The sequence below is a fragment of the Aplysia californica genome, unplaced genomic scaffold, assembly GCF_000002075.1.
Source record: "Aplysia californica isolate F4 #8 unplaced genomic scaffold, AplCal3.0 scaffold00766, whole genome shotgun sequence".
Classification (NCBI taxonomy): Eukaryota; Metazoa; Mollusca; class Gastropoda; order Aplysiida; family Aplysiidae; genus Aplysia; species Aplysia californica.
This window is the reverse complement of record NW_004798036.1, coordinates 291,117-302,588: the sequence shown is the minus strand read 5'-3', so window position 1 is coordinate 302,588 and position 11,472 is coordinate 291,117. Positions and strand designations below refer to the sequence as shown.

At 37.8% G+C, this 11,472-nt stretch overlaps 1 protein-coding gene across 3 annotated transcripts in view; it reads left to right on the top strand.

Moving 5' to 3' along the window:
- The window catches only part of LOC101845042, a 28,297-nt gene extending 24,994 nt beyond the window's left edge, over positions 1-3,303 (top strand). For all 3 annotated transcript variants that reach the window (XM_035972625.1, XM_035972624.1, XM_035972626.1), the window contains exon 9: positions 1,386-3,303. In XM_035972625.1, coding sequence (XP_035828518.1) covers positions 1,386-1,558 — 173 coding nt within the window. In that variant the 3' untranslated portion in view covers positions 1,559-3,303. The remainder of the gene's footprint in view (positions 1-1,385) is intronic.
- The last annotated feature ends 8,169 nt before the right edge of the window (positions 3,304-11,472 follow it).

The following is an 11,472-nucleotide window of genomic DNA, read 5'->3' as shown; positions in this document are numbered from 1 at the left end:
AAACCCCCTTCCCTTACCTTATTTAGGCCACAGTCCACTGTGGCCTAAATAAGCTAAACCCCCCTCCCTTACCTTATTTGGGCCATATGTGGCCTAAATAAGCACTCCCTAAGGATTATCAAGAACATGACAATGTACTGGGATCAAACTGCTGCAATGAGTATAGAAAACGACATCAGCGAATACATACAGATTAAAAGAGGAGTCAGACTGGGATGAGTACTTTCACCTGACTTGTTCTCCCTGTATAGTGAAAATATCATGAGATACATAGAAAAAATGCCTGGTATCTCGATAGAGGGACAAAATATAAACAATCTAAGATATGCAGACGACACTGTCCTAAAAGCAGAAGATGAAGAACACCTACAGAATCTATTAAATGTCATCGTACAAGAGAGTGACAACATGGGCTTAAGCCTAAACATCAAGAAAACAGAAACAATGGGGGATAAGCAGAAAAACTCCAACCCCAACATGCAATAGCAAAATCAATTAAACCACCCTCAAGCAAGTACAACATTTTAAATATTTGGGGACCATTATATCTTCAGATGGGAGATGTCACACCGGAATTAAAAGTAAAAGCCGCCTTTGCCAAGCAAAAGCAACCTTTCACAAAATGAAACGGATACTCTCAAACATCAATCTGTCTCTGGAAACAAGAAAAAGAGTACTGAAAAGTTACATTGAGCCAATCCTATTATAGGGGTGCGAAGCATGGACAATCAACAAACTGCTGGAAAGAACAATTGAGGCGACAGAGTTGTGGTTCATAAGACGCATGCTGTGTATCCCATGGACAGCTAGAAAAACAAATGAACAAGTCTTGGTAGAAGCAAATTGCAGAAGACTGCTTATGACGAATATAATACGAAAGCGACAGGCTAATTTCTTCAGACACACAATGCGGAAAGAAGCATTGGAGAATATTGTAACAACAGGCAAGTTTGGTGGAAAGAGAGGCAGAGGCAGACAGAGGGAAAAGGTACTGGACAAGATGACAACATAGCTGGGAGCAGCAAGAACAACAGACACCATTGCTGCAACGCAAGACAGAATGAAGTGGAGGTCCATGATCGCCCACGCCAGTCAGCAAGGCACCGGATGATGATGATGACTTCCTAGAGCTGTGTGCACACAAGATATAATCTACAGTGTTATCATTAACCTGGTCTGGGGGTTCAAACTGTTTCCAAAAGTCATTTCATCCGAGTTCGGTTTTGTTGAAACTCCGCTGTATTTTTTTTTTTCATTGTACGGTACAAATATGTACTATTACAAGAATACAAGGGAGAATTTATTCGAGACATGCAATTTTTAAACAAATGATTATATATTATATGTACATCAAACTACTTTCTTTTTCTTGTTTTTCAATTCAGGTCATCGATCTTTGGATGACTGGGCAAGTGTGTACCGAATGTCACTTACGAGAGGATCGACTTATCAGTTTTATGTTTTCCCAGAGGGTTTCAGTGCTCACTGGGTCAGGCTTTTGTTTTCCACTGATCAGTTGGAGCCATGCACGGTCACGGCTTACTTTCATTACACCTGAACAGTATGATTTATTCAAACTCACATTCTGAGCTCCTAGTACCAGTCTTCTTCGTGATGCAAGTAAGCTTTTTTATTGGCTGTAGTTGTATATTTGGTAAGTGTCTGTCCTCTGTCCTCGTTTTTAGAACTGTTCAGTGCAGCATGTTGTTCCTGTGCAAAGTGGCCACTCTGGAATTATAAAGTTCTTTTTGCTCAGTACCTGGTTTTGAGAAATTTGACATAAAAAATGTTGTTTCACATGTCAAGCTTTTTCGAATGCAAGTCTTTGAATATCTCGATAAAGACTCTGAATAATTTCACGATTTTGATAGAGCAGATAGAACATTTGGTTTCTGACCTCATGGTCTTAGTATTCAAAATGGCCAACAATGTCAGATAGAACTTTGTAATTCTGAGGTAGCTATGTGGCTCAGTCATAACAGACTTGTCTCCTCGGTGTGCCATCTGATTTTAAAAATAAAAATGAATAAAATTAACACAAAGTCTCTCTAGCCGAGTGCTTTCTCACAAGAACAGCTGCCATTGATTCATGATAATTATTTCCGTTCAATGACAATAACAGGGTATAAACATTCATATGTGACAAAGACAACATGCAACAGAAAAAGTTATAAACTTAAAAGTCCTGGTGTCATCCTTAATAAATCTAATCAGCAGTAAATCTGTCGTTGTAGTATCAATGGGTTGTATCCATGCCTGTGATTTGAGCAGCTATTTCGGTTCCATTCCTCCTTATTTCTGAATCATCAAATACGCTTTTGCCGGGTTAAGCACTGAAGAGTCCTTGCTACTGGTGTGTGTGTGTGTGTGATGTAATGGTTAGGCTTTTTGCTGTTGCTTTCAAAAGAGGTGGAGTGGATTCCTATACTATATATAAAGCAGTTATGTTATCAAGTATTTCCGTCTGCTTGGCTTTGATGTGGTGGCCATTTTAAGTCTAGGGTAAGGTCTGGCACACAGAGTGGAGGTAGCCCGCTCCCTAGATGGTCTATATTTGTTGTGGTTGATTGGATAATAATTTTCAGCAAGCAGAACACTTTGCTGTCTTTTGTGTCCTATGAACTCTCTTACAGTAGAGTTACTGTTTTACAGGTTTGGCTCGTTAACCTAGTGGAAAGGATACCAGTTGTGGGTTCTGGGGTTCGAGCGTCAGCTCTGTCCAGCATTGTGTCCTAGGGAAAGATACTTGACATGAATTTCCCGCTTACACGGTCCTTTCGGAGATGGACGATAAACTCAGAGGTCCTGCCTCTTAAATAACTTGATAGTGTTGATAGTGTTACACCTATACCGTTTCATCATTCCTATTTTTGCATTATAAAAGTAAGGACTAAAATAGGTGCGAGGGTAAAACTTTCCACTCATAGTAATTGCCTTTCCTCTTAAACAAAAAAAAATTGTTTGAGTGCCCTTGAGTGGGATCTGGAAGAGTCCATTTTTAATATCCCACAACATTGTAATCAGTAATTTTAAATGCTTTACTTTGCCAGTATTTTTGGCTCATAAGACATAAAGTTGGTGCTTTTATTCTTACTAGTCATAAGCCTATTCTCTGCTCTGTAACAGCAAGTTTAGTTTAAAATATATGTAAATGCTAGTATTTTCAGCTTAAAAAGACAAGTTTCAAGCTACAAACATGTTTTATACACACCAAGTTTTAGGAAAAGTATGATGATTTGGTATATATGAAAATATGATCGTAGTTCAAGCAAGCAGATATTTCTGTTTAATGAGCAAAAAAAAGGGAAAAAAACAATTGAGCAGCATCAAGCAAGCAGATGTGCTAACTTATAAGAGTTAAGTTTATGATATTCTTGTTCTTAAACCTCGAATCAGTGGGTAGCTTATGGGTGCTCTGATGTAGTTTGCTCATTCTTTCTTATCAAACATCTATCGTCCCTATCTCTCCTTCTATTTTGTGTTTGTCACTCTCTTGTAACACCTCTAATCTTTGGCACTTATATGACCTTATTGTGTTGCAAGTGCCGTAAAACTCTTAATAAAGTAAAGCAAACAAACCTTGGATCAGTTTCAAGTCTGTAGCCATTCTGTTTCTACAAGACCAGTGTAATTCCGGATTTCCCTCGGTCGGTTCCTTCTTATCTATGCAGCTTTCTTCAAGCAACCTTTCTTTACACCCAGTGCACGTCGCCCATTTGATACATTTGAGGTTGGGTCAGTTAACCCTCTTAGTTTTAGCACCATAAATAGGTCAGCAGGTCACCGCAGCAGAAAACTAAAATGGCGACCAGCTGATGGCTTCCCTGAACCGAATTATTTCAGTGATTTTCAGAGGATCAGGGGGAGTAGCAAAGAAATTGCATTGCTTTTGACTTTTGATTGAAGCGACATATTTCAATGAAATTTCACATACAGAGACCTACGGCGTCAGCATCTAGATTTAGAGTGGAACGTTCTTATTTCTAAGCCGCCGCTAAAGGCCAGTGTGTCGGACCGGTAAAAGCCGTTATGTCTCTACAGCGGGAAAGCCGGTGAAAGCTGGCATGGCAACATGACAGGAAGGCCGGTTTAGGCTGGTATGGCTCTAAAAGGGTTAATGGTAGCTCCACTGCATACTATAGGGCCTTCCAAATCACCTCTGCTTTGCTTCGTTCATCAAATCAACCTGAAAGTCTGTTAGGGTCTATCACATTTTGTGAACAAACAAGAGATCCAACTCCACAATGTGTAGTTGCCTTCTGGTAGGCTACTGTCATCAGACATATTATTGGGTCCATGGCCTAGAAATAAAATGTTTGATTGTGCAGGATATGATCAAATTATCCCAAAATGGTAGCTTTTGCCCTTCCATGAAGGGAAATCTGGCCATCTCGGACTATCAAATGTGCACTGGGTAAAACTGTATAATTCATAACAGCTGTAAACCAAAATGGCAGCCACCATATGAAAAAGCACTTATAGCAAAGGCAGCATGGAACAAATTGAATCTGACACTGGCAAAACTATTCTGAGATTTGCATGACATTGCTTCAAATTCAGTTTTGACATTTTGAATGAATTTTCGATCCAAGTTATTAACTGTCTTTTACTTTTTACAATTTTCATTTCCTGCCCCTCTCTTACTTCAGTCTGTCTGTCTTTCCTACTTTTTCCTGCCCTCTCTTACTTCAGTCTGTCTGTCTTTCCTACTTTTTCCTGCCCACTTGACTGTTATTGTGTCAACGTAGGCCTACTTCTCTTTGGTCAAAGTCAACAAATACCAGAATTGTTATAGAATTCTTACTACAATCTGCTCCCTATTTGCTGATCTATTTTTTAAAAAAGTTTAATGAATATGATCATCAGAGATGACGTTTTGCTCAAATTTAACGCATTTTGGTTTATTTTTGCGCACCTTGAGGTCTTGCCCATTTTTAACCACTCTGTGTTCAATATGATTAATGACAGCTTTGTGTTGTTTTGAGAGTGGAGATCCCTCCAATTTGATTCTTCAAGTGTTCAAGAAGTGCATTCTGAGAAAGATTGAGAGGTTTTGAATATTGGATCTATATTTAGTATTTTAATGGAGTAATGACTTTTTAAAACACAGGTTCTTAGTATTTTTTATTCAGGGTGAAGGCTGGATCGGAAAAGTAAAGTACAGTAAAATTTGTGTATGTGTATATATGATATATATGTTATGTTATTGAGGTATCTGAAGTTTGGGATTTTCTTTTAATGAGTAACATATTCCTGATGTAATACATGACATTTTGGTCTAATGGATGTATGTAAGACAGATGAGGGATACCAACAAAAGAGGAAGAGAATGCACTACATGTGCAAATCTGTTTTAAGTTTGTGTGTGCAAACCTATCACTTCACGCACATTCTTTTCATATTCAAAGTGTAAAAAAAAAGACCCATCTGTTTAGTCAGTTTTAGTAGAGGTTTTACAGCGCTCACAACTGCATAAGGTCATACGAGCGCCAGGGGGTGGATGTCAACAGAGAAGTCTTTACAGGGAATCAGACTTACTCTGCTCACCTCTCTAGCTTCAACAGCACAAAGTCTACTTCGGCTATCAAGGCACCCCGGAAATAGTGGGTCACAAGAGTGTGACAAACATACAAAAGAAGTAGAGGTAAAATGACAATAGTAAGGATTAGGAAAGAAAAAGCAGCAGTTCCCTGTTGTAGATCAGGCATAGTTATAAGCATGACATTGATGAATTAGCCCATTTACAATTCTACTGTGCATGAACGAGAAATGTCCCCCCTTTGGGAATGGCCTAAAGACACTTGAGTCAGTGGCACTGCCCCCCGGGGGGGGGGGGGGGGAGGGGGTAGACCCATCTGTGTTGTTGATACCTCCTCATAATAAGACACTAAACAATGCTGGTGCAGAGTGAGTACCAATGTCAGCCTTTATTGTTTATGAAAGATGGAGAGGCTCAATTTTGTATTGGCAAGTACAATTTTATGGACAAGCATTTATTTTGCAGTATTTGTGTATTTTTAAAAATTGATCATTGAAGGTACCTTACAAACATTCCAGAGTAAAATATTATTTATGAGAACCCAAATTTATATTATTTATCAAATGAGGGTGGAAAAGTGTGCACAATGTGCCTCTTACATTGATTCCCTAGTACATAATTTATTACATGTGAATTGTATACTTCTACTTACAGTCTAACACGCACACAGTACATATTACATGTGAATTGTATACTTCAACATACAGTCTAACACGCACTCAGTACATATTATATGTAAATTGTATACTTCAACATACAGTCAAACACGCACGCAGTACATATTACATGTAAATTGTATACATATACTTCAACATACAGTCAAACACGCACGTAGCGAAATCAGCGAGATGTGGATACCTTTTAGTTTTGAAAGAATTTTACTGTTGGTATTTTAAACTATGTCAAGGGTAATAAAGAAAGTTGGACAATTGGCTCAAATTTTTACATGATTTATGCCCCTCAGACCATGTCACTATCCATGTTGGGCTCATTGACTCCTATTGTTTTGAAGGTGAGAGTTTTTTACATTTATTTTTTTATCCACCACTGCTAGGATCAGCCATTTTTCTTGGACGGAAGAAGCCTTTCACTTTCAGCTTTTTATGCTCTGCTCTCCTCTATAACTTCACCTCTACTGAACTTTGTAGAACACTGACAAACTGTTGCGTAATGTGCCATCTTTGTCACGACACGGTAGAATCAGGTGCTCGTTAATTTTGGAGCTTATGGAGTTATTGGTATCATCTTAAAGCTTGTTCAGTTGTCTTGTTTGGGGTGGAAAAAATACCTCTATCTTGAATAGAAGTCGAGATATTTGAGATTGAAGGAGGTGGGGTCGCCTGGTTTCAGCGATAGAATTAGCGAGAAAATGGCCGTCAAATTTTGGTAACTTCCGTAGCCTGAGAGTCCTTGGAAACTGACAATTTACTTTTTTGTGTGCTTTTAATCAATGTTATTTAGTTAAATCCACCCAAAAATGTGTTTTTAAATTAGCACAAAATGTGTTGAGCCAAAAAGAGAAAATTAAAAAACAATTGCCCGCCTGCCAAAAAAATGACAATTTCTTTGATTTTATTATTTTGACGAGCACCTGATTTCACCACGATGCCTCATGTACTGTCTCTTTTGAAGAGGAAGCGCTCTGAAACACATGGTGGCAATACTGGATACGTGCTTTCATGTGACTGCAGTCTCCCCACATTTAACTGAAGTGTGCAGGCTCGATCCAGCCTACCGCCAGACACCTCTGTGACAAATGCAATATAATATATGGGTTCCCAATATATATGTATAGTTCAGTCAGTAAAGTATCATGCTGGACGACTGAGCGGATTCCTTGATTCGAATCCCGTAAGAGGAGTTCTGAACTTGGATTGTCATGGGAGTTTTTAAGAGTTCTCCACCCGTCTGACTCATTCCTGTTGGAGATAGAAGCTAAATTTGGAGGTCTCGCCTCTTAAGTAATGTTTTCGTGTTGACCAAAAAAAAAAAAAAAAAGAAAATGTATGGGTTTAGCGCCCTATCAACATTATTAGGTTGTCCAAGAGGCAAGAGCTTGGTATCTAACGTCTGTCTCCAATAGGACCGAGCCATATGGGCTGAGAGTTTTGGAAACTCCACAAAATGACCCGAATCTAAAATTAGCTTGTCTGGGATTTGAACCAGGGCCATCCACTCCATAGTCCAGCATAATACCGGCTGAACTGACGGAGCGCCTACAGTGTTGAAGGGGGCATAAAATCTTTATACAATGACCCTGGCTTTCCTTGTCCTACACTGCTCTCGGTATATAGAGATCATTGGCCTGCACTTGTAGGGTTCCCTCTCACTCACTCTCTCTCTCTCTCTCTCTCTCTCTCTCTCTCTCTCTCTCTCTCTCTCTCTCTCTCTCTCTCTCTCTCTCTGTATATATATATATATATATATATATATATATATATATCTCTCTCTCTCTCTCTCTCTCTCTATATATATATATATATATATATATATATATATATATATATATATATATATATATATATATATATAAATATATATATATATATATATATATAGCCTACATAATGTAATATATATTATATGCCCTTCTCTCTCTCTCTCTCTCTCTCTCTCTCTCTCTCTCTCTCTCTCTCTCTCTCTCTGTCTTCATGGCTACTCTGGTAAACAAAATGTTTAATAAGATCTACTCTCTCTGACGTCAAATTTTTGCGCTATGTTTGAAATGTTTATGCTATATATGTATAATATGTTTTGAATACAAACAATAAATTTTTAAAAAATTGGGACCTGAAAATCTAATTCATTGTGATGCCAAAGGTGATTTGTTTCTGATTTTACTGGATAGAAAACACATTCTGTGAATGCAAGTTTGGGTCATGACGCCGTGGAATCAGGCGTTCGTCAGTTTTGGGCCATGTGGAGTTATTCGTGTCATCTTAAAGCTTGTTCATTTTTCTTGCTTTCAATGAAAAAAAGTACCATATCTGTCCTGAATAAACGTCGAGGAATTTGAAATTAAAGGAAATGGGGGTTGCCTGCTTTCAGAGGTAAAATTAGCAAGGAAATGGCCGTCAAAGTTTGGTGACTTCAAGAGCTAGGCTAGAGAGTCCTTGGAAACTGAAAATTTACATTTTTTTGTGCCTTTAATCAAAATTTTTCAGTAAATCCCACACCGAAATGTGTTTTTAAATGGACATAAAGGGTGTTGAGCCACCCCCCCCCCCCAAAAAAAAAAACCCCCAAAAAAAACAACCCCAAACAAAACAACAAAAAACAAAAAAAGTTCAATAAGAATTGCCAAACCGACGGAAAAATGCAGGTTTTTTAAATTTCGTTATCTTGACGAGCGCCTGATTTCTCCACGCTGCCTCACATTTTATACATATAATCCTTGTATTATACATGTATGTGCAATGCTTTCACGTGGGCTTCATGATATTTTTCATTGATCTTACATGGTATTTTCATCCTGTAATTGTTTTTGTGTTTATATGTACCGTTCATAGAACAAAGAAATAAATTGACAATGACATCTTTATTCATTTCGCAGGGAGAAATTGTCTTGATCGTTTACAATGGCAGTAGATGTTGTTACAAAGCTTAGGTGCACTCACGCATACGCACAACAAGACAGGACATTAGTAAATACATGTCTCACATGCTGAAACACCCACTCCGTAAATCTCTCTCTCTCTCTCCCTCCCCCCCCCTCTCTCTCTCTCTCTTTCACTCTCTCTCTCTCTCCTTTATAGCTCTGTGTGTTCTGTAACCTCACTGCAGTTGGTATGAATGAATTTCTATATCTCTCTGTTCTTGCTCTTTTGGAAATGTATCGTTTACTGCGGGTCAATAAAACTGTCCCCATGGTTTTATGCACCCCGCATAATTTAGCAAAATTTGATCATTTTTTGCCTAATTTCTGATTATTTTTCTCTATCATTCTTTGTTAGCAGAATCACACGATTTCACATTTTTAGACTCAGTTTGCATAATTTCAGAATTTTTCTTGCATAAAACGACGGGGACAGATGAAACTGAAATTCCGATGTCAGTGGGTGGTTATGGTCACTTAGTATTATTTCCTTTTTTTTTAACGTCTGTTTTGTTCAGATTCTCTACCCATTGTTCTGATGCCTTTCTGATCAACTTGTTTATTTTTATGACGTGCTGTCTTCCCAAATCGCATCCATAGCAAGAGATACCAAAATTTATCAACGTTTCTATTGTGGTGGTGTAGAATATCTGAAGGATAGATGGATTCAGATTGAAAGACCTAAGTTTCCTCAGAAAGTACAGCCTCTGATTTACTTTTCTAATTTTAACTATGTTGTTTATGTGATTTTGCCTCGTAAATTTGTTATCTATTATAAAACCAAGGTATTTGCATGAATCTATGATTTCAATTGTTTCTTGTTCAATTACAAGTGGTGACATTGTATTAAAGTGGTACGGGTACAGAAGTAACAAAGGGCACATGGTTTGCTTTTCAGTTCTTCCTATTTCATTTTCTGTCAAGTCTGCAGTAGAACCTGCCGTAATAATCACTCGTTCTAGCAAACAATTTTGGGCTTTATCAATTCATTTGTCTTGTACTTGTACTCTTGACTGGCTTGTGGCCACTGCCTCCAATATGACCTTGACCCACATAATCAAGCACCACCAAAAACAATTGCTATTGTAAATATTTTACGCCCCAATCGACACTGTTTAGATCATTTAGAAGGCAGGCTGCTTTGACCCTGCCTGTCGGGGTCAGCCCGGGCTGAGAGGGATACAACGTCCCACCTGACAGACAGAGATACCGTACTTGATTTTTTTTTTTAAACCCTCCCTGTGCAGGAATCAAACTCACGTCTTCTGTGTGTGATGGTGAAGCACCTACTAACTGCTATACCACAGATGCTGGAAAGCTTTCATTTAAAAACATTTCATGTAGTGGGAAGACATGTTTTGGTGACCTGTGTTTTTGGTCCAGCTTTGCATTCTTTCAGTTTATATAAGGTTTATATATAGTTTATATATTTTCAAAAAAAATCTTGTCAAAGAGATCTCAGTTCAATGGGTCCGAATTTTGGTACATTGTACCTATTTTAGGTAGACCACTGCTGTGCATGAGGTTTTGAACTTGAGCAAAAAGTTTTGGCTTGGATTGGAATCCACTCGGGATTCGGGTGGTTACTCTTCCTACGAAATTTCCTTTAACTTTTTTCCTTGGCAGGAACTTCACTCTGTCTTGGAAATGACTTACTCTGTGTTTAGTGCTCATAAGTTTAGATAACATATTTATGGAACAGAACAAGCATGTTCACCTTTATAACCTTGCTGTATTTTCTCATTTCTTTGTTCACATCTCGTTATATAGTGAAGTCTTCTTCTGCATATGGATGAAAATTGTGGATGTTTTATAAGCTCGCTCCTCGTGATAAGAAAGTTTTCCTCTTGATACTTTTCTGGAAAGTAAGAGAAGCTGCACAACCAACAAATCTAGTACATATATATATATATATGTGTGTGTGTGTGAAGCGTGCTGACAAAATGAGTTACTTCTCGGATTCGAGCACTGTAAAAATAGATACATCACGCTTATAGGTGAAGTTTTTACAATTTATATGTATGAAATAATGAAAGGCATGTTATAGTCAAAGTATATGGCAACAATAGAAAATCTACAAATTTGACCCTAGTGTCGATTTTTGGCAAATATCTCCATTTATGGATTGTGAGAAGTAACTCATTTTGTCAGCACGCCTCACATATATATATATATATATATATATATCTCTCTCTCTCTCTCTCTCTCTCTCTCTCTCTCTCTCTCTCTCTCTCTCTCTCTCTCTCTCTCTCTCTATATATATATATATATATATATATATATATATATATATATATATAAATAATGTGTAGGCTTTTGTAATCAAAATTTTTTTCTG